The sequence below is a fragment of the Myotis myotis genome, unplaced genomic scaffold (assembly GCF_014108235.1).
Source record: "Myotis myotis isolate mMyoMyo1 unplaced genomic scaffold, mMyoMyo1.p scaffold_m19_p_1, whole genome shotgun sequence".
Classification (NCBI taxonomy): domain Eukaryota; kingdom Metazoa; phylum Chordata; class Mammalia; order Chiroptera; family Vespertilionidae; genus Myotis; species Myotis myotis.
In genome coordinates this window covers 185,143,338-185,167,098 of record NW_023416313.1, presented here as the reverse complement: position 1 = coordinate 185,167,098, position 23,761 = coordinate 185,143,338, and the positions used below count along the sequence as shown (strand labels likewise).

Genomic DNA, 23,761 nt, shown 5'->3' with positions numbered 1-23,761 from the left:
GGCTCCCGCCAGGCGCCATCAGACTCCCGGGATGCGGGCGCGCCCGGGGCAGGCTTCGGCGGGTTCACGAGGGGGACAAAAGCCCGGCTGCCATACAGAAACCCGGGCCTCGGCGAGGGCCTGCCGAGGCTGCCAGCAGCGGAAGAAGAAGGGGGCGTCTGCTCAAAGCCAAACACAGACTGTTGGCGAGAAGCACCAGCCCCCTCCGCCAGCCTCCTCGCTGAGGGGAGGGGTTTCTCAGGCCCCCAGCTGGGTGACTGCACCGGAGTCGGAAGAAAGCGGGGCGAGGGATGAGTCATAGCGCCTAATTCCTCCTTCCGAGTCCCCTCGCCAGCCCACGCCAGCCCCCTCCCGAGATCACGCAGCGGGGAGCGCAGACTTCCCCCGTCCTCAGATCCTCCACCAAATCCACTCTGGCCTGCGGAGGAGGGGGAGGGACGGGGCGTTTGGCCAATAATAGCTTCGCTTTCTTGCCTGCCGCCCAATAGGCCGCTGTTTACAGGCAGGGGCGGGACTAGGAGGGCAGAAGTGGGCGGTCCCGGGCTGGCCGGGCGCCGCGGTGCAGCAGCGCACAGGGAGCGCGTCTCACAGGTAGTCAGCGCCTCGGCGACGCGGGACGCGCTGCCGCCGCTGGCCAAGGTGCTGGACACTACCGACCTGTCGGCCACCTCGCCAGCTCAGTTGCCCGTTGCAGCCGCGGCTGCCTCGCTCCCACCTGGGTCCCCATGGAAGAGATGGAAGAAGAGTTAAAATGCCCCGTGTGCGGGTCCTTCTATCGGGAGCCCATCATCCTGCCCTGCTCCCACAATTTATGTCAGGCGTGCGCTCGCAACATCCTGGTGCAAACCCCGGAGTCTGAGTCCCCCCAGAGCCGTCGGGCCTCGGGCTCCGGGGTCTCCGACTATGACTACCTGGACCTGGACAAGATGAGTCTGTACAGCGAAGCGGACAGCGGCTATGGCTCCTACGGGGGTTTTGCCAGCGCCCCCACTACTCCGTGCCAGAAGTCCCCCAACGGAGTCCGCGTGTTCCCCCCAGCTATGCCGCCACCGGCCACCCACCTGTCACCGGCCTTGGCCCCGGTGCCCCGCAACTCCTGTATCACCTGCCCCCAGTGCCACCGCAGTCTCATCCTGGATGACCGGGGTCTCCGTGGCTTCCCCAAGAACCGCGTCCTGGAAGGGGTAATTGACCGCTACCAGCAGAGCAAAGCCGCGGCCCTCAAGTGCCAGCTCTGCGAGAAGGCGCCCAAGGAGGCCACCGTCATGTGCGAACAGTGCGATGTCTTCTACTGCGATCCGTGCCGCCTTCGCTGCCATCCGCCCCGGGGCCCCCTAGCCAAGCACCGCCTGGTGCCTCCGGCCCAGGGCCGCGTGAGCCGGCGGCTGAGCCCGCGCAAGGTCTCCACCTGCACAGACCACGAGCTGGAGAACCACAGCATGTACTGCGTGCAGTGCAAGATGCCCGTGTGCTATCAGTGCTTGGAGGAAGGCAAACACTCCAGCCACGAAGTCAAGGCTCTGGGGGCCATGTGGAAACTGCACAAGGTGAGTCCTAAGAAACCCACCCCTGTCTCCCCGCGCCTCCGATCCCTCGGTTTCAGACAGTCCTCCTCTTTTGCGCACAGTGCATCCCAGCGGGGGCGCAATGCAGGTGCCTACAGCATTTGCTTCCCCCGTCTGGTGCATTGCAGGAAGCGCAGGCGGATCTTAAACCGAGCACACTGGAGTTGACTATCCCCAGAGAGTTGTTGCGGGGATGCCTTAGAGCGGGTCTCCCGGGGACGTTGCGGGTGATCCAGGCGCAGGGCGCCCCCTCTCCGCAGCAGACGTGCCGCTTGCGGTTGAGGCCAGCGTGCGGGAAAGCGCTGCGTGACTGGGCAGAGCAGCACCAGTGCCCAGTGCCGCCAGGGCCGCTCCAGGGCAAAGCAGGCTGCTGGGCTCTGGCCATGGTCCTTGGGGAGTAGGTGGGGGCGGTTGGGTGGCGAGGGCCTCGGGGGGCTGGAGCTGTTAGATCCGCAGGCGCCACAGTCTCCGTGGGGGCGAGAGAAAGCCACGGGCAGAATACTGATGAGTCCGCGCGTGCCCAGACGCCACGAACCTGCTGGAGGGGCTGCTGTGGGGGCCCGTGCTTTGTGCTCGGGAGGCAGGGGAGTGAGGAGTGGGGTGGGGAAATCCTAAATCCTCTGGTCGCCTTGGCACCTGGGCCTGCAGGCTTAGTTTCCGACCCTCCCCAGGAGACCTGTGCCTGGAGTAGCTGGACCTGAGGTTAGGTGCGGTCAAGGCCTGAAGGCTGGGCAAGCGTCTCTCCCAGGGTCACCCCGTCCTGCCAACCTCCCACCCACCCGTTTGTCCAAGATTCAATCCCTTTCCGCTGTGTAAACTTTGAGACACCTGTTACCAGATTTATCTTTCCGGTCTCTTTTGATGGCGTTTCCGCCTAGACCTACATGACTTGTTCCTCTTTGACCTGCCTTATCGATGACATTTCCTCCTCCTCATTCTCTCTGCTCCAGCCACAATGTCCCTCCTGCTGTCCCTCAACCAGCACCAGGCACCTTCTGGCCTCAGAGCCTTTGCAGCGGATGCTCCCTCAGCCTAAGGTGCCCTTCCCCAACGTGCTATCCCCATATCTGAGTGGCTCACTTTCGTGCCTCCTTCAGATCTTTGCTCAGATGTCACCTTTGTTGGCAGATCTTCCTGACCACAATTGCTGCCACCATCTCAGACATCCTTTAGTTTCCTTCCTACTTTATTTTTCTCAGTAGAAGTTATCACTATTTGGCATGCTTTATTTTTTAATTATGTTTTTGTTGGTTTTTTTTGTATGTCTGTTGCTTCCCTTCTCTCCCTCCATCCCCATACACTAGAGAATAAGCTTCAAGAGGAAAGAGATCTGCCCTGGCCAGTCTGGCTCAGTGGATTGAGCATTGGCCTGCGGAATGAAGGGTCCGGGTTTCCTTTCAGGTCAAGGGCACATGCCCAGGTTGTGGACTCAATCCCCAGTGAGGGGTGTGCAGGAGGCAGCCGGTCAATGATTCTCTCTCATTGATGTTTCTATCTCTCTCCCTCTCCCTTCCTCTCTGAAATCAATAAAAATAATTTTTTAAAAAAGAGGAAAGAGATCTTTATAATGTTATGTCCACAGGGTTTGGAAGGAAGGGAACCATTCTTAAGATGTACATAAATGTGACTTCTACTTTTTAAGTAACCCATTCAGTGGGGGTGTGAAGGGTAGGGCAGGGGTTCCAGATTGTTGTAGGGAGGATTTCTTCACATCATTTCATTGCAAGCCCAGGGGTAGGCCCGGCCTAAAGATGGTGTTCAGTCCTCTCAGCTATGCCCCCACTCAGGACTTCCCAGCATTCCTTAGGACTGGCCTTTGAGAGATATTTTATTTACAGAATGAAAAAACCCCACACACACACCACTTTCAGCAATCAGGGAGGGTTTCTCAACTCAATATTAATTTTCACGTGATCCACATTTACAGTCATTTGTGTTCTCACATATAACCTATTAAACCATATTAGTCTTGCTGGAGATCTAATTCAGCACAAATTTGAGCTCCACTAGGCACATGCCATTATTTTGAAAATGCTTCAATTTAAATGTTTTTAAATGACAATTTTGAGTGTTTTCAAAAATGTAGTTCACAGCCAGTTTTCATTTAATTGTGTGCATTCACTCTTAAACTGCTATGTTGAATTGCCTTTCTATCCTTGGAACTAAGAAATTAATCACCCTATCTGGAAAGAAGAACTTTGAGCCACACACTAATTAGGATGGTCAAACAAGGCTCTGTGAACAAGAGCCTAAAGTACTTTATCCATTAAGACTAAAAAAAACCTTCAAACCTGTCTAGCCCCATGCAGATTTGAAATGTTAAACCATTTGTTTTACCAGTAATGGGAAGCTGTGAGTAGACTCTGTGATATGGACTGGGTTGAAATTTAGATGCCTGCTAAAAAAGAATAATGTTAAAGCCCTTGAGATTTAAATAGGCTAAGAAGGGAATGTTGATTTGCTTTTTTTAAGGATAAGTTCTTCTCTAATCTTATGCAGATTTTTGCCAAAATAGCAAATAGGTATAAATTTTTTCAGTCAATATCAGGATTATTAAACTTCCAAGAAAAAATAAGGGAGAAGGATGACAGATATTAACATTCACTTACCATCTGTTGATGAACAACAAACATTACTCCCCCATATTATCTGTTTAATAGGGTAGTTAATGTGTTAACTCTTGATCTTTCTCATATTGTTAATGATACCTCTATCCTCACAAAAAGCTCATGGGCTGGAATTTTTATGCTCTTTAAGACATAAAAGAGTAAAGATTTACACTAACTCACTCTCCCAAAGTTGGACAATTAGTTCTCTACACAGGTGATTACTAGACCCGAAAGTTTTCATTAACAGTCTACCATGTTAATTAGCCATTTCTAATGATAAAGAAAATCTTATCTATAATAATAAAAGCATAATATGCTAATTAGACTGAACAGCTGAACGACCTTCCGGACAAAGCCAGGGCTGCGAGGGCCGAGCCCCTTTCACGAATTTTGTGCATCAGGCCTCTAGTGAATAAATATTTCCCTTGGACACTAAGTCATTATCTTACTCAAGAAAAAATGACTGAAGTTATTTTTAAATAATTATAAAAACTAGCTAAAATATATCTGTTGTCAATTGACCAAACTAAAATACTTTTCAGATATACATGACCTTCAAAATCTATGAAAAATTGCAATGCAAGAAGAGGCATTAAAAGATAAATATCTGCTATTAGTTTTTATTTAGTATCAGCACTTGCTATGTTCCTTTATCCAATTTAGGTTGGTATAAAGAATTGCTACACACACAAAACAAATCATTTGGTAGATACTTTCAAATAGATCATTGTAATCATTATTATTACTTTGTAATTTTTAGCAATTCACATTCCTAAATCTAACATTATTCTTGATTCCTGATGTGTTTTATCAATTATTGAATCAGTGATATATTTGTGGCCAGCTTTGTGTTTATGCTGTTGAGCAAGGATTTACTTTTTCTTTGCATCCTAAACACTAACTATTCATTCATCCTCAAATGTTATTTCTATCTTCTTTTTTGTTGTTGTTGATGATGATTTGCAATTTACAACATTTTAAAATAAACTGTCAGTTGTTATGCTTTGTTTTTCAAAGTATTCTGGGGGAAAAATATGTGCTTTGCAGTATGGTGACATCTCGTCAAATATTTCTGTAGGAAAATGTGTTATTTAATGTAACTAAAGTGATATTCAGTTAACTATATATCAACAGTAAACACAATATAATCTAAGACATTACCGTGGTAAATGTAACAGGTAGCATATGTTCATGTTTTTTAATTTTTAAAAAGTTTACTTCTAGTCCAATCAGAACATTCTGTGTGCAATGTAAACATTCTTAGAGGCATTAAGGAGAATGTTACAGATAAACAAAATTTTCCTCTTTGTACTGAGACATAATGGAAAGAACTAGATGACAGGAGATCTGGGTTCCAGATCTGATCTTACCACTTACTTGCTGGTAACGTAAAGCAAGTCTCATAACCTCTGTGCTTCCTACCCACAAGGATGCAAAGGAGCTAAAACTATACTGTGGAGGTACTTTGAAAAAAAAAAAAAAAGTAAATGTTTACAACTTACTAACTTCAGTTTGACCCAGGAGAAGGTTTTTTAATAAAACAGAAGTTATTGTCTCACTAGTCAACAACTACTACATAAAAATCTCACCCCCCAGCTTGGAGTACTTTGCTTGCTCCTTCCAGAACACAGAGTGTAGTACAAAGGCTACTCTGGATGGTGGCCTAAAAGAGGGAACTACATCATTACAGGTCCAGAGAGAAAGCTCAGGGAATAAGAATGCTACCCAAAGGTTTATTTGTATATTAAACGAAGGTATCTTGTTTTTCAATAACGAAGCTAAAAATGATAACTGATATGACTCAGGTTTTTTTTCAGATTCTCCAGTGAAGATACTATTATTATGTTGAGGTATTATAAATTGTTCTTCCTGTATATGCCACGAAAAGATGCTATTAATTGGAATTCAGAGTCAAATTACAGTTTGCAAGAAGTAAGAGAAAATGATCACAGCCATCTGTTATTAAGTAATAAGATAATGCACAGACAAAATTTACCTTTACCATGAATACAATAAATTGCACTTCTCTCACCTAAACACTTGTCAAAGTGTATATATGCATATAACTGAACCTTGGCACAGAGGATAAGATTCATTACAAGATAAATGTTTAAGAATGAAGTAGTTCTACATAATATCATTTTTGTCAGTTTTATGAGGGATTGTTGGTTGTAACTCCACTTAGTGATCTCAGAGGAATTCATGGGAAATGAAACAAAATCAACTCACAGAGAGAATGGAACTAGAAAGCTGGAAACTAAGTTCACTCTCCATACTCATCAGTTTGGACTAAGTTATGCTGCAGTCACAATTTCCAAATCTCAGTGAATTACAATAGCAGCATGTAATTTCTTACTCATGTCAATGCCCACTGAGACTCAGCTGTGGCCCTCCTCCTCATCCTCCTTATTCTTGGACTTAGGCTGAAAGAGCCTATTTGAGATATGCCAAACTTATGGCAGAGGAAAGAAAGCAAAGCATAACCCCTCAATGGCACTTACATATCCTACTCAGATGTGACATGTCACTCCCCTTACAGTCCATCGGCTCAAACAAGTCATATGGCCCAACCTGATGTTTGTGTTGCAGGAAATACACTCTTCTAACAGAGAGAGGCACAAGAGAAGAGTTCTGTAGAGGTGGGCAGAGAATATTTTGAACAAATAATATTCTCATTCTCTCTCCTCTCTCTCTCTCTCTCTCTCTCTCTCTCTCTCTCTCTCTCTCTCTCTCTCTCTCTCTTCTCTCTCTCTCTCTCTCTCTCCCTTCTTAGCCTGCATGAGGCCCTACATGACTCCTCTAGCCCTGATTCAGCACAACATTTCAGTTCAAGTCTGCACTAACTAGTGTTTCTTAATTCACATTTTCAAGTTTAGAGAAAGAATCCAATTGGCTTAACTTGAGTCAGGTGTTTACTGATGCTGTCTGGGTCCTGGCTCCGCCCCTTGGTTAGGTGGGTGCAGAAGACTAGGGAGAGGCAAGTGAGACATTCACCTCAGGTACAAGACTTAAGAGGGCACCAAAACTATAGGTTTGGTTTTTTTTCTTAGACAGAAATGACAAAAGAATAAGTAGAGGACTTTTTTGGTGTTTTTTGTTTGTTTGTATTTTGTTTTTTGGCATTTTAAGTATCTTTATCTCTGCAGACCTAAAACATTTATACGTTTATCTGCGAAAACATAGAAAGATGTTTAAACCTGTAAGCAGGTATCTGCTTTATACTCACTTTCAGTTTTTCTCTTGTACCTTTTGCAAAGGTGGTTGAAAGAAAATACATGTATTCCTGTTCAAGAATACATGCCTGACCCGTCTTTTACCATAATATGTAAAGCAATCTATGAACTGGAAAAGCCTATTGTTTAAGAATGAACTTAAGCACTGCCAGATAACATCGTCTCTCATAAGCCTTGCATGTTTTGTACTATTAGTTCTGATCAAAGAAGGAACTGTTTCTTAAAGAATTAGCATGGGAAGTAGAATGCTCAACATTGTTATGTGGTGTGGGAATAGCCACCTCTGTCATTAGCCAGTTAATTCTCATCTGCTGCTGATTTATGCGCGTGAGCTGATTTTCCAGCCAGAGAGCATCACCTCAGCGTTTTTTTTTAGATTTTTGTTTATCCTCTTTTTACCCTTACTTTGCTTGCAGCTTGCATTTTTGGAAGCAACTGTTTGACACCAAATACTTACCACTCTCTCCCGTGTTCCAGTACCAGCCTGTGGGAGGGCCATACTCCTCTGACCTGTGGTGTCATCAGTCTAAACCAGTGGTTGGCAAACTGCGGCTCGCAAGCCACAAGCGGCTCTTTGGCCCCTTGAGTGTGGCTCTTCCACAAAAAACCACGTGCGGGCGCACATGTACAGTGCAATTGAAACTTCATGGCCCATGCGCAGAAGTCGGTATTTTGTGGAAGAGCCACACTCAAGGGGCCAAAGAGCCGCATGTGGCTCGTGAGCCGCAGTTTGCCGACCACTGGTCTAAACCATTACTTAGTCTATAAACAAGGCAGGTTGCCAAGAGAAACAAATGTGAATATCAGAAGTTAAACAGTTTCTACCCAATAAGGCTTTTTTATTTTGTAGGGAGCAAATGCTTGGCAAGTTAAATATACACAGGTTCAATTGTATTACAACTCATCAAAAGCCAAAGGAAAATGACTCTATAACATAATGCACCATTTTTGATCATCAGTACTTCAGTTTCTTTCCATCAGTACAAATAACCAACAAGTGATTTTACTGTAGATGTGTGTAGTCCACTGCGTAGTAGTTTTTGCATAGAGATATTCATGCCATCACCCAGATACACCAATTTATAAAATTGATGAAAGGGTGTAGCGTATCCTATGCCAACCCCACCCCCCGAATGTTATCCCAAGAGCATTAGTAACAAAATCAAGTGTAAAATTGGACTTCCATCCAATCTAATAAATCTTACATGGCACAGAGAAATCTGTGGTGCTTTTAACAAGCAGTTATATTGATTTTATTGACCATCAGTCATCTGGCCAAGACTTAGAAAAGAAATATGATAAACACCTTTCAGCACACAATCAATGCAGTATGAGGAAGCTTGATGTTTACATTCAACTTGTGCTTTATGCTTATCTTCTCCCATGACGGAAGCGACTCTGACATTGGTGGAATTTAAAACATTATTCAGGATTAAATACAATTTTCCCTACTTTCCCCTTTGAGGATCAAGAAATGTAGTATATAGAGACTTATATAAGCACTGATTTCCAAGCTGGCTTCAACCAGCACAATAAGGATATGGAATGTAACTACCATTTCCTTACAGTTCAAAAGTGGCACCTTTACTCCCGGACTGGGACATGGATTTCTGATTCCTCTGGTCACCGCATATAATAATTTTGTGGGAAAACATATTACTAAAACTTTTGGTATTAATTGGCAAATCAGCACATAAATATTTTACATGAATTTTTAAAACCACAAAGCAAAGATAATTTTAATGCTTCTAACATTGAGAACGTCCTTGATTCTTGTTTTCCAAAAGGTGTACAATCTTACATTTGTGCCAGCAATGTATGAGGGTTCCAGTTTCTCCATATCCTCCCCAATACTTGCTATTGTCTGTCTTTTTGACTAGAGTCACCCTAATGGTTGTGAAGGGGTGTCGCATTGTGGCTTTGATTTGCAGTGACTAGTGATATGGAGCATCTTTTTCATGTGTTTGTTGGCTTTTTTATATATTTTTTAGAGAAATGTCTGTTCAAATCCTTTGTCCATTTTAAATTGGGTTACTTCTCTTTTATTGTTGAGTTGTAAGCGTTCTTTTTATATTCTGGGAACTTATTCATTTATAACATTTAAGGAACAGAGATGTGAGCTTCTTATCCCTTAGAGATACTTACAGGAAATAAAAAACAGACATAGAGCTGAGCATGAGGGAAAACTTGTCAAGACTGGCCCACCAGCACCTACTGCTAATTCCTTGCCCACAAACCTTTATTAGCCAGTTCTGGGGCAGAACGTGCATAAGCCCTACCAGGATTGGCTCCTGACAGATAGAAAACATGGAAAAGTCCAAAAGCAGGAGGGGGAAATAACTTAGTTATCCAGGTCGTGGATATGGTGGGAAGCTTCCTCCTTACCTCTAGTTCCACTTCTCCTGACTGTGATAATGAAGTACAATATTATCAAATCCCAGCAGGGCTATGATTTCTGTTACTACCAATGTGGTGTCCAAAAAAGTCACTATAGGGTGTCAAGGTGGTGGTTTCTCTGCTACATTTAAGAGTTATGAATGGATAGAAGGGACATTGGATCTTTGAGATCATTTGCCCAACCCCCTCCAAAGTCAGAACAATAAATCCCAGAACACTTCAGTACATCACCAAAGACACAGAGTACATATTATCAAAAAACTTTGATTTCAGTACCTATTTTCAGTTGCCTGCCTGTGTGTGTGTGTGTGTGTGTGTGTGTGTGTGTGTGTTCAATGAAGCTCAATTGAAACACTAATTCTCTCTTTTGGAGGCTCTCCTATGCCCCCAGACAACGATAATCACAGGTTTTCTTCTATAGTCCTGACCACAACTGTCAAAGTTTATCTTACCCTTGTTATTGTATCTTTAAGGGCATAGTATATATGTCTATACTATTGAGTTAATAATTTCCTCGGTCTTACTTTTTCAACATTGGCTTTTAATAGATAGTGCCTTTGCTCAAAGGATCCCTCTAATGGTAGGAGTTTCAGCACGAGGGTGGAAAAGGAGAAATCTGTACAGATGAGGTTTTGCTTTTTCCCTTACATGGGGGAACTGCTGCAATGCAGCATGGCTATCCCCTTGCATTGGCTGACTGACTGGCTTCTGCTCAAGCCAACAGCACAAAGGATGAAGCAAAAGAGAGCCTCCCGCTGCTCCTCTCCCCTCCTGGGGCACTACTGGCCAGCTTTGTTGGCTCCTTACTGACCACTGGCACTCCCTTCTTCTCTTCTGGCCTGTGGTCTCCTGTGAATCCTCTGTGTGTGCGCCCAGATTTGGTTCCAATGTATGAGCCTTCTTTCCTGATCATCTCCATGCCTTGTTCTGACCACTGTGTGTCTGGTCTTCTCATCCAGCTCCAGAACCTTGACCTGCAACTTCTGGGGAGTGTCACTGCCCAGTCCACCTGGCTTGAGCACCTTCTGCCTCCAGCCTAACACTGGCTTTCTCAGCCCTGACTTCCCTCCCAGGGAAGGTCCCAGTGCTGACAGCTCCTCCACTCACACCTTGTGAGCAGCAACTTCAGGGTGGGCACTGATCCCAACAGTAGATTAGTGTGATGTGCTTGGCTGGTCACCTGTAATGTTAAAATAAGATGATAACATACACATCTGGGTTGTATAAAAAGGCACTCACGTAACTCTTTTCTTTTGAAACATGTCATAAAATGATTTAACTAAATACAAACACAGAATCCATTGACAAAAAGCCACCACTGAAATTAAATATGATGGATATATAACAGAACTTGGAAGCTCTGCTTACGCTGAGAGCAGGAAGTACAGAATAATTTATAAATTTAATCTACAAAACAGGGAAGGAATGATTTAATAGGCAGAAGATTATTACCCAATTTGGAGGCTAGCCAAAGACTGGTCAATTACTCTCTTCTGAGTGGAGCCAAATAGTTCAATTATATTATAGTTTTAGTCCCTCAAGCTTCTATTTACTTTTATGAGGACAAACTCATCAATTCACCATTTGTATTATCAATTTGCATGTTGTTACAGCTTTTGGGTTATGGTTAATTATTAAGTTTTCTAAAATTTTATGTACAAAAAGTTATTATTGTGAGAGATAGCCATAAAAAATAACCCAGTGTTTTTAGAGACATTTTAAAACTAGTGTGTCTGGAGGGATTGGTATAAAATTTGCAAAAATATTAGACTTGAAAATTAATTTTATTTAGTATTTGTTTACATCATCTAATTTTCTTTAAGAATTAAATCATATTTATCATTGGTATATGAAAGCCACTGCATTCCTTCCTGTCATAGTGTTCTTTAATCCTCCCAGGCATTTATATGATCTGTATTCAAAGCTCCAACTCATTGTAACTACCTCAAGGCCCAGTGTGGGCTAGGGGAGGCCCTTACTGTTAATTCAGACTCAGGATATGAATGGTGTAGCATGAGGCCACTGGCTGTTTAGCTGGTACTAAGCTTTGGTTTTATCCAGCTGCTCAACTGGGGAAATCCACATGGTAAGGGAGATTTCCAGTTTGATCACATAAACAAAGCACTGTTATATGCTCCAAAAGAGGACTAAATAACGGTTACACGGATAATGGTGTGTGACTACTTTAATTCCCAAGTGCCTCTGAGAAGAACTGGTTCTTGTAACATATTAAAACCAAAGTCGTGGAACAACTGTTGCTGGGACAAGATTTGCTGTGTAAACTGTGCTATGAGATGTGACTTCATATCAGTGTCTTGTCCACCATGAACTCTTTCTTTGACTTAACAGTGGGGATCATTAGAAGTGAGTTAGGAGCACATTGTCCATGTCGAAGCTAAGGCTGAGGGCCAGGACTTAAGTCTGATAGCTCATGATCACCTTACCTCAAACTTTAAAATACCCAACAAGGTAACCATGACACCTACAGGAAATGAGACTCCTTCCTCCCTGCTCCTAAAAGCAGCTGATCATGTATGCCATTGTGATGTTGCCACATCAATGCTTTGTTGGCTGAGAGCAAATCTTGACAGCGTTTTGACACAAATATAAGCTAGGAGAATCTGAGATGCATAGCAGGGATTCAGGGAACAGACAATAAAATAGAAGAAACAGGAAATAAAATGAACATGGCCGAAATGCAAAAACTAGTCTCTGGTGAAGCCGTTTTATAGCAAGTACTGAAATGAGAGTGAGGGCCAAAGGACTAGAGCCCAGCGGAAGAGGCCTTTTCTTGATGAAGCATTGGTGGGGATTGCCTGCATGGTCTTGTGCAGCTTACTGGTATAGGGTCAGAAAAGCTGGGTTCTCTTCCTGGGTCTACTGTAATTCAGGCATCACAGTGGAAGGGTTCAGGACATGGACCTTGAGGCAGATGCCTGGATTTGACCCCTGACATTTTCATCACTTAGCTCTGTGAACTTGGGTGAATCCCTTGACCTCTCTGTGCCGTGGTTTTCTCATCTGTAAAATGGACATAATAATCAGACCAACCTCCAAGGATTGTTGTGAGGGTGAAAGGAATGGTGGACACAAAGCCCTTTGAACAGAGCCAGGTCAGAATAAGTTCATGATTCATGTGTGCTAGTGTTACCTGTTAAATGGGACTGGTAATTTCTGCCTAGCCCTGGGGTGGTGATGAGGACTGGATTTATTATATATGGTTTATTGTAAGGAATTGGCTCATGCACTTGGGGTCTGAGAAGTCCCATGATCTGCCATCTGTAACCTGGATACCCAAGCAGGCACCGGGAGAGCCAATGGTGTAATTCCAAGTCTGAGGGCAGGAGGAGACTAATGTCCCAGCTCACGCAGGCAGGCATAGAGAACAAATTCTATCTTCTCCACCTTTGTGTTCTGTTTAGGCCTTCTGTTTAGGATGACCCCTGCCCACCCCGGGAGGGCAATCTGCTTTACTCAGTCTACCAATTCCAATACCAATCTCATTTAGAAGCACCCTCTCAGACACATCCAAGAGTAACATTTAGTTAAATAGTTGGGCACTCAGTCAGGTTGACACATAAAATTAACTTCCACATTGGGTGAGTTAGAAGTTGGCCAAGAGAAATGAGAAATTCAGCTGGATCAGGCCCCTCCCCCCACAGTCTTGAGAGTTCGGACAGCTCAGCCATCTGTGGTGCCATTTGTTTCTCATCAGAGCCTGATCCAAGGCTTTCTGACTCTCACTTGCCTCTGGGTCTTTGCAAGGAATTCAGGCCACGACTTAAAGGAGGGCAGCAAAAATGGGGGGAGAAAAAGTGACAGGCAACAAGCTGCTAAGAAATGTTTCCAAAATGCAGCCCCACGTGGGCATGTGTTCCCGAAAACTTTGCATAAACCAATTGTATTTTACATGTACTAGAGACATTTTCAATATATAAAAAAACCGGTAGGCATTTCCAAATGTAAAAATCTGCCAGGGTCCAGCCCCAGCGGTCCAGGCGTTCCCAACGGTGTGGATGGAGTCGGCAAAGAATGTTTTACACGGAGACAGTGTTCAGAACTCTCTAGCTCTCTTCAGTCTCCCTGGATCTTCCTGTGCCTGGCTGAGGCCACAGAGAAAGATCCCCAGGCAAACTGAGCCTTTATTTTATAGTCAGAGGTAAACATAGTTACACTGTTCTTTTGAGTTTCACTTGTTTTTGTTCTTGTGAGTTTCACTTGTTGTTGTTCTTGTTGCACTTCCCTCAGCCCATTAGCTTCCCAGGTAAGATCTACGGAGCATCATAAGGTCAAGCCTAATTATGCTTAAGAGGACTGTGCCCTCTAAGCTGGGACTTGTTTGTGACTTTGCCAACAGGTCAGTCCAAGGCTTAACCCTATATCGGCTCCCCACAAAAATCTGTTGTAAATCCACATTGCCCAGATTCCAGGATGCCAACAAGTTAATAACATGTTTCTAATTTTTTTTCCTAGAAAAAAACACACAAGGCCGAAACCGGTTTGGGTCAGTGGATAGAGCGTCGGCCTGCGGACTGAGAGGTCCCAGGTTCGATTCCGGTCAAGGGCATGTACCTGGGTTGCGGGCACATCCCCAGTAGGAGATGTGCAGGAAGCAGCTGATCGATGTTTCTCTCCCATCGATGTTTCTAACTCTCTATCCCTCTCCCTTCCTCTCTGTAAAAAAATCAATAAAATATATATAAAAAAAAAAAAAAAACACAAGGAAAATAATTTTTTAAAAGTATTGCAAGGTACTTCCCAATTTCAGAAACATTAACATGGAGTGGGGTGGAAGTGGGGGGGCGTCCATCAAGGAATTTAGAATACTGGTGGCCAAGTATAATAGAAAAGGAAGGAGATGCGGAGTTAGAGGCCCCTGTTGTGAATGTGTCTACCTCTTGGACAACCTCCTTGACTCCTCAGGACCTCCACCTTCTCGTGTGTAGAATAAGGATGTAGAATTAAATGAGAACTAAGGTCCCTGTCGGTGGCAGGTTTAATTGGGACCTAGATTTATTGATGTTTCTCTGGACCAGTTCCTGACAAGAGTTTCTTGGATAAAACTGTCTGCTACCTGCTGCTTGTGCCTTTGTAAGAGACACTTTAATTTTCCTCCTGATTCAAGTTTCTCAGTTGGAGCTTCCACAGTTCGTGATCAAAGGAAGGTAGACCAGGTAGCTGCAGCATCTTTCATTCCCCTCATTTGACCCCGATCTTGGAGGTGCCTCAGGGGCTCCAGAGCCATGTAGGAGAGAGGCTGACAGCTCAGGAGGCAGCCAAGAGGGGGAGAGAAGAGCACAGGCTGCCCAGCTTTGAGCTCTGCTTCCAACCCCCACAGTGGAATAACCCACTGGTGGATCGGTAATGACCTTGTCTATAGATGACACTCCTTGTCTTTTACTGGCAGAGAAAGAAAAGGGTGGGGCAGAGGTGGATCAAGAAGGAATGAAAAAGCTGTTTTTGACATTTACTTTCTACAATGAAAAATGACATTTGCTTGAGAGAGATAAAAGGTGAAAACTATGGGTAAGTATGCTCATGCCTCCTCACCCCTCATCCTGGGGATTCTGAAGCTTGAGTTGAGCTGGGAACCTGGCCTGGAGTTCTTTATTTCAGGGCAAGAGCTCAGTTCGGTGCTGAACTTCTAAGAGGAGTAATGTATTGTTAATGTTGAAGCCAAATTCTTCCATTTCGAGTGATTATCATTTATGCAGAAGAAATGGATGTGTGGGGTTTTTGTTGTTGTTACTGCTGTTATTCAGTGGTGTGCTGGGAAATATGGAAAGCTCTGATTTTTAGCATTTGCCATGGCTGACTTCAGGCGACCTGACGTGAGAGCACTGGCCTTGGGGTTGGGAAGAGAGTGAAGACAAGCCAGCTCCAGCACCCGAACACTTGTTTCTCTCTGTTGCTTTATGTCAGACAGGAGGAACTGCCAGATTGTAAGTTTTCTAAAATAATTTCTAAAATTATTTAAGGCTGCAGCTGCAAAAAAATGACATTTCAGAAATTATTAGTGTAGACATTATGAATGTACAGCACAATGAATTTTCACAAGCTGATCACGCCTGTGTAATTAGCACTAAATCAAGAAACAGAGTATTATCAGCCCCTGGAAGCCCTCCTCATGCTCCCTTCCAATCAACAGTCTCCACCCCCAGCAGCATCCTGCCTTCTAACAGCTAATCAATCTTGCCTGGTTTTGCACTTCGCATGAATGCAGTCATGCAATGTACACTCTTACGCATGGCTTCTTTTGCTCACTTTTATGTTTGTTGGACTCATTCATGTTACTGCATGTACTTTAGATCATTCTCATTACTTGATAGTATTCCATTTTAGGAACATTCCACAACTGATCCATTTTACCATGGGAGGGATTTGGGCAGTTTCCAGATTTTGGCTATTGTGAGCAATGCAACTATAAACATAGTACTTGTCCTTTGGAGCAAGTTCTGTTGGGTGTATCCCCAAGGAAGGGAATTCCCGGGTGGTCAGGTATGCATAAGCTCAGCATTAGTACATGCTGCCAGTGTCACTGAGTCATGGTATCATGTTACATTCCCACCAGCAGTACTCATTCTCACCAATGCTTGCTAGTATATGTTTCCGGTTTTCATTTTAGCTATTCTAGTGTGTAGAATACCAGCTACTCCAGTGGTATCATAGTGGTGTAATAACCAATGGTATTAAGTAAGCATCCTATGTAATAAAAGCCTAATATGCTAAGAATCCGGTAGTCCGGTTGGCCATTCAACCAATCAAAGCACAATATGCTAATGATATGCTAAGGCTACTCAACCGCTCGCTATGATGTGCACTGACCACCAAGGGGCAGATGCTCCAACCAGTAGGAGTGTCTGACCGATTGGAACTGAGCGAGATGGGCCAGACATGCCCTTGAGCCCTCCCCGGCTGGCCAACCTCCCATGTCCCTCTCCAGCCCCGACTGTACACCAGTGGGGTCCCTCAGCCTGACCTGCTCCCTCTTGCAATCCAGGCTGAGGGACCCCCCCCCCCAAATGCACACATTTCATGCACTGAGCCTCTAGTGTTTTCATAAGTTGGTCATTTTGTGTGGCATCTGATAAGTCATTTGCCCACTTTTCCATTGGGTTGTTTGATTTTTTCTTACTTGTCTTTTAAATTTATTTTTTTATGCACAAATACTAAAAACAAACAAACAAACAAAATTAATTCTGAAATAAGCTGCTTTTTTTCTTGTGGGCGAGAGGTACTAATTAGAACAGACTTGTCCCCCCGCTTTCTCTTTTATTTTTTCTCAGTGCAGTTCTTCTGCTATGCCGTGCATTGCTCTCCATCAAGTGTTGATCATATTGTGTGGATATTTCATAGTTTCACTTTGAAATATAAAGCAATTTAGAGAGAATGGTTTTATAAGAGCAAATAGTGCAAAGGCAAATACATTTTCAAAAGAGAACAACTCTTCTTAAAATGAAAGTAAGAAAGAGCTATTCAATTCTTTCTAAATCAAAGTAAGAAAAAGTAGTCTGCAAGGAAAAAAAAATGACTTGAAACCTCAATAACCTCAAAAGGTAATTCTGCTTTCACATGAAATATGAATTTCAAAAAGTTTCCAGAGGTAAGGCTTCTTTTCCTTCCCATTATTTCAGTAGAAAGACCTTCTTTCTTATCTGCCAGTCTTTTATTTAAACCTTGTTCAAATAAATATTGAATTCCTCCTATATATTGTGCGAGCTGTTTAATTTTTTAAAATCCTCATTTAGATATGGGAGTACAATCTGTTAATCCATACTGATTCTAAGGCCAGAAAATACAACAATAACTTAAAGAATGATTTATAATTTCAGAGGTTAATGGTGGGTCAAATATACCAAACAGGCCTTTCATAGATGCCTAATTGCTCTGCTCTTCTTCAGTATTTTTTCTCATGTAATAAAATAAGATAATTTATGAAGACTGCAATTTCAGGAGCAAGAGTTAAGTCTCCCCAGGAAGAAAGAAATTTCCTGAAACATTCCAGACAGAATCGGGGCATTCCCAGGACCTCCTGAAGGTCCAGGCCCCGTGTTTTCCCCAAAGCCCGGGTTGGCCCTGTCCTGCCGTGTGTGCCTTTTAGCTGCCGACAGCATGGGCAGCCCAGAGCAGAACTGGGAAGAAGGGGAAGTTCCCCCTCCATGCACTCTGCTCCCCTTGTCTCTGTGCTGTCCCTTCATGGTGCTCCCTCACGTTGCTGAGGCCGGGATTGGCAGACGGATAGCATGGCAGCCATCACCATCAGTCATGGCACTTTCTCCCCAGTGAGCCCAGATGTAATCCAAATGCAGCTCAGAATTCTGAACATGTCACCTTGAGAAACCAATACCAACTTCAGATTTGGCGTTTAAGATTGTGTTTACTTGCCATCATTTTCTTAAGTGATATGATTCTTATTCTATATTTCCCATTAGCCCCAAAGTGTAAAGTATTACTTTCCCCAAGATTAGGAACATTATCTTCTATGGCAGTCCCTGTTGTCTGAATCTCTGGCTCATTGTTTTCTATCATGGTTCTGGCCACTTTCCAGTTCCAGACACAGGATTGTTCAAGAAATACCTTCAGAGACCAGATAATACAAACAAGGTAGCAAGGTTTGCACATTTAATATCTAGTCTATAGAACTGGAATAATAGCAATAGTTTTCACTTTAGACAGAAATGCACTGTCCATTTTTTAGATAACATGCGATACGTGGTCTATCTTTGATTTGTCCAGTTTTGAAAAAGGCATATAGCCGATTCTCATTATTCAAGGTAGTTATGTTCTATAAACTACAAACACTGGATTAACAAATACTGAACCATTGATCCTAGGGGAAATACAGAGTTAGGTTCCTGCAATCCTCTGATCACAACATTTTATCAACTGATCAATATATAACCTTTTTTTATGTGTGTTTCTGTTTATGGATACCTTATTTCATATATGTTGTCATTTCATTATCATCAAACTTACCACCAACAGCACTTTAACTCATGCCTAAATGAAGCTTATCTAACACATGATGAATTCATTGTCATAAAGCTATTCATACTGGTAATATTTATGTATTATCTTTTTCTCTTTTTCCTTCAGATTGAATAATTGCTATTGATCTCTTTTCAGAACCTGTTATTCTGCATACTTCAGTATAATATTAAGCCAGTAAATTATATTTATTATAGATATTGTACTTTTCCGTTCTAGTATCTCCATTTGGTTCATTTTTTTATAGCTTTCATTTCTTTATTTAGATTCGCCACCTGTTTATATAATGACTATATTTTCATTTGAGGCATCAAACATATTTATAATAGTTTTTTTTTTTAAGTCCTTCTCTGCTAATTCCAACATCTGGATTGTCTCGGGTTTTGTTTCTACTGACAGATTTTTACCTTTTTTCTTTTCAACAATGGATCTCATTTCTTATTTCTCCACATGTTTCATAATGTTTTATTATGTACTGGACATTGTACATAATATATTTTTTAAATTATGCTTTCTGTTATTTCTCTAGTGAGTGTTTTTCCTGGTGCACATATAAATTACTGGGTGATCACTCTGAACTTGTAGAAGCTTAATGTGTTTACCAACTACTCCACAGTACAGGACTCAGACAGATTCCTCTTAGATCCCCTTTCATTACTCAAATATCTCTGCTCCTTTATTTCACTCTTATAGCTGTTACTAGGTTTCCCTAGACTCCCCAGAGTTTCTCCCGTATATCTACAGTTAGCCAAGCATTTCGGGGGGGGGGGGGATTTAAATGCAGATTTTAGGGATCTGCTATCGGTAGCACTCTCCTTTATAATATCACCCTTTCAATTTCCAGCCACTCTGTCACAGATGAACTCTGTCTTCCCTAACCACAGGCCAGTAAGACTTCAGCTTATTCTAGTTGCCCTTGCCCCAAAGAAAAATCCCTATAACACAGGTCTACATGTAATCCCTTCCAGTTTATGTCTCCTTTTTTGTTCCTTAATGCCTATACTTATTAAATATATATTTTGCCCAAGTTTCTAATTGATACTAGTATGAGGGTTATTTCAATAAAATCTACTCCACCATTAGCAAAACTGGCACTTTAATTATCCTTTTCAATGTGATATCTGACATATAATCAAAAATTGTGAAACATATGATGAGTCCAGAAAATATGACCAATGGTCAAGGCCAGAAGCAGTCAATATAGCAGGAACTGATATTCTAAAGAAGCTACACTGAAAGCTAGATGTCCAAAGCCATAGTAGAGGAATATTAAATTATCTAGTAGGACTGTATTTTTTTCCTATTCTCTTCAAAATGCCCCCAATTCTGTTCCTCCAATTTGAATATTGATGAACAATTAAAAGTAAATGTTGAAAAAAAGACTACCCATCATTGTATTTTTAGTAGATTACATGTAGGATTTCCTATTATTAATGAAGTCACCTGGTTGAATGCTATGCTCGGCTTCCAAGATTGCTGTTTCTGCAGAAATTAATTTATAAGTCTTGTGGTAACCATGGTAACCTGAGGCAAAGTTGTGGAAGTGGTGTTTAGTGGAAATGAAAAATCTCTGCCCTTCCTCTGCTCTGTGATTTTCTGAGAAAAGATTTCCCAAGAACTGTTATGAGGAGGATTGGGGCAGGAGGCGGGGAGGGGGGGATTGCGGGGAAGGAGGATTGCTGATATTGCGTTGGTCCTAGGCCTGGCTGACTAAGCCTCCATTTTATCAGCTCTTCCTTTATAAACATATCTGACCTGCCCTGGGAGAACCTCGAGAACTGGGTACTCAGCCCAAGGGTTCTAAAATCTTGTTTCCTACTGCAGCCGCTGAAGAAAAATGCAAACCATCACATGAGAATTCTTCCTTCTGTGTGAAGAAGAATCAGCAATATTTTTCTCATTTTTCAAACATCTCATAACAAATCCTATCCAGAATTTTCATGGCATTTGTCATTCTGATTTTGTGATAGAAACACCCTGCATGCAGCTGAATTGAAGGGTCTGAAACAAAACAGAAATTTATTTCACATAAAAGTCTGAGCTGAGCATATTTGTTCTGTTGAAGCAGTCCCAGGAATCTAAACATCTTCGGTCTTGTTGCCATCATCCTCCTGGCCCAGGATGGCTCCCCACCACACCTGCATTCTTACCACCACAATGGGAAAGGCAAAGGGAGGGCATGTCCTGGAGGACACACATATGACTTCACCTCACATCCCAATGGCCAGAAATTAGTTCTAGGTTCACACCCAGCTGCAAGAGAAGCTAAGAAATGTAGTCCTTATTCTAGTGGAGAGAATTCAAATTCACTTGCAGCTGAATCAATAGCCTAACATACATACATGATCTCATTTGGTCTTCCTAACCAATGATGTTGATAGAGCAGGCAAAGCAGGAATAACTCCCCATTCTGTGGATGAGAAGCGCATAGCTACTGAGTAGCTCAAGGGCCCTCACATAAGAAGTGATTATGTCTGGACTAGATTCTAGTTTCAGCTCTGGGTTCCAGTGAACGATTGTGCTGTGCTATAATACGAGGACCCCTCCACCCTACTGTGGGGGGTTGAAATGTGTTAGTCTGGGCCCCTAGATTACCACGGGACTTTTCTTCATTTTCTCTTGCTTTTCAGTCTCTTCGCTGATAGGCTATCAGCTGTCACCTCCAGCTGCAATCTGTTGATAAAAGTGTTACTTTCAATGAGTTGTAGACTTAGAAACTAAATAAATAATCAAGGTTGTTAGAATTTAATTTAAAATTAGAATAAATTGGCTTGAAATCAGGCCCCAAAGTTCTCTTCTTTGAGTAAATTATATTTAATTCGTCTTTAAATTGATGTATCAACGTCTTTCTTACTTGAATTTGAGAGAGATGGTTTAGTCTTATACAGATGTTTTAATCTCAAAAGAATCTTTTTGATTTGTGGATTTAAAAGCTTGGCCTATTTTTTATCAATAGACTATTCTATTAAAATAAAAGTAAATTCAGATGAAAAGACCACAATTTTAATTTTATAACAAAAATAAAAACATGATTTTTATACCTTCTGAAAAATTGCTAATATACAATGCTATTCTGCCCATGTATGTCATATTTTTATGGACAGTTGACAAGCAGATTTTAAAAATGAAAAAATCTAAGAAAAAATTTCAAATATGATAAAGCAATGTATTAAATTTAATGTATTTTATTTTAGCAGGTAGAATATGACTATAAAATATAGGGAACTCAAATTTTAATAATATTAATTATGATGATTTCCAGAAAACAAGTTTCTTGATCTATAGGGGAAAATAATAAGACTTCCATTATAACTTTCTTGAATACAACTACAGGGATATCTGTAAGTTTAGAAGACAGAAACATTTTAATTCTGTCAAAAGAGCAGCACTCCTAATAATAATCAGGCTAATAGCAGTGATAGAGCAATTCATTAGCTCAGTCATTTACTGTCAAGGCTACCCAAGTAATTTGCTTCCCTTTAAAGTGTGAGCAGCAATTCCTATCAAAGGACCAATAGAGTTTTAGGGTGATAAAATAAAAATCAGGAGACTTAGAGCAAGAAGATATAATGTTTGAGGTCCTATGCTGTCTATGCAAAGAGATTTCTCAATAAATACTTCAAAAAGTAAAAGGCTCCAGAATGATTCTGTTAATGAATGGGAGATGCGTTTGTTTATCTGATGGGCAGAAGCTAAGCTAAGCCAGATGAATATTAACAGGTACAAGATATAGCCTTAAATGTCTATTTCACCTTAATAAATATTTCTTCTTGATCCCAGAAACTGAAAACACTGACCTTTGATATGAAGGAGCTAGGGGAAAGGCTTGGGCAAATTGCATTATGGATGACAAGACAGCAGTGATAGCAGAAACAAAGAAATAAAAACTGCTTGCCAGAAAAATCAAGAACTTGGACCAGCTACAATTGAGATTCTGGAATTGTGACACTGGAAGGAAAGATAATGGCCTAAGAATAACAAAATAATAATTTCCTTTGATGGTTTGCTAAGCTCTTGATCCAAACGAACTGCCTGGGTCACTTATTTTATATTCAGAGTACTGTACCTCTTGAATAGTTTGTTGTGCACATGTGAGATGACATTTCAAACTGCCTGAAAAAATGCTCGACTCATTTGTTTAATGTCAAGGTTTTACATGTGAGATTATGAGTTCTGGGATCTAGAGTGTAGCATATCTGGCATTAGGGATTATTTCATTTATTTTGTTTTGTTGTTAGAAATTCAGCTTTGGATTTAGGTAATACAGTTGCAAACTCTGCATTTGTGTAGAATTTATCTATTTATGTGCTGGATCGAGGGCTAACACAGATAATTTTATTTTTTAAACTTTTTAAAGAAAATAAATATTATTTTTTTCATTTCAATGCATGCTAAAGACTCACTAACTGTAAACTAATTTCTGGTCTAGTTAGAGAGGTTTTAATACTTCTGAAATACTCCTGTTTTTTAGCTGGATCAAGGATGATGAATGCATAGGCATAATTTTTGTCCCATTGTAAAGGTTGGCTTTTCCACATCTATAATAAATAGAAGTGGATGAAACATCAGAGACATAAGTGGAGTGTTGAGTAGTGAGGTTAGTTCTGAATTTATATGTCCTAATGAAGGTTGTTTCCTATGGCAGAAGAGTGTATAACTAATCATTTCATGATTGTCTAAAATTGTTTATTTATGAGTAATAGTTGCATAATTTTCATGAATTTTTATACCTAGTAAAATATACATATTATAATTTCAAATCTGTACAAGTTATATTGCATTTATGGATTCTAAGATGTATATAACATGAGCTTCCTATCCCTGCCATAACAAGTTCTACAAACGTAATGGCTTGAACCAACACAAATTTATGTATTATCTTTACAATTCTGTAGATTAGAAGTCGTGATCAAGTCTCTCTAGGCTAAAATCAAGGTGTCAGCAGGGCAGCATTCCTTTCTGGAGGCTC

General features: G+C 41.8%; 1 protein-coding gene across 7 annotated transcripts in view; it reads left to right on the top strand.

Moving 5' to 3' along the window:
• Positions 1 to 558: 558 nt before the first annotated feature.
• Positions 559 to 23,761, top strand: part of TRIM9 (tripartite motif containing 9) — a 91,171-nt gene continuing 67,968 nt past the window's right edge. For all 7 annotated transcript variants that reach the window (XM_036306662.1, XM_036306681.1, XM_036306689.1 and 4 more), the window contains exon 1: positions 559 to 1,547. In XM_036306662.1, coding sequence (XP_036162555.1) covers positions 726 to 1,547 — 822 coding nt within the window. In that variant the 5' untranslated portion in view covers positions 559 to 725. The remainder of the gene's footprint in view (positions 1,548 to 23,761) is intronic.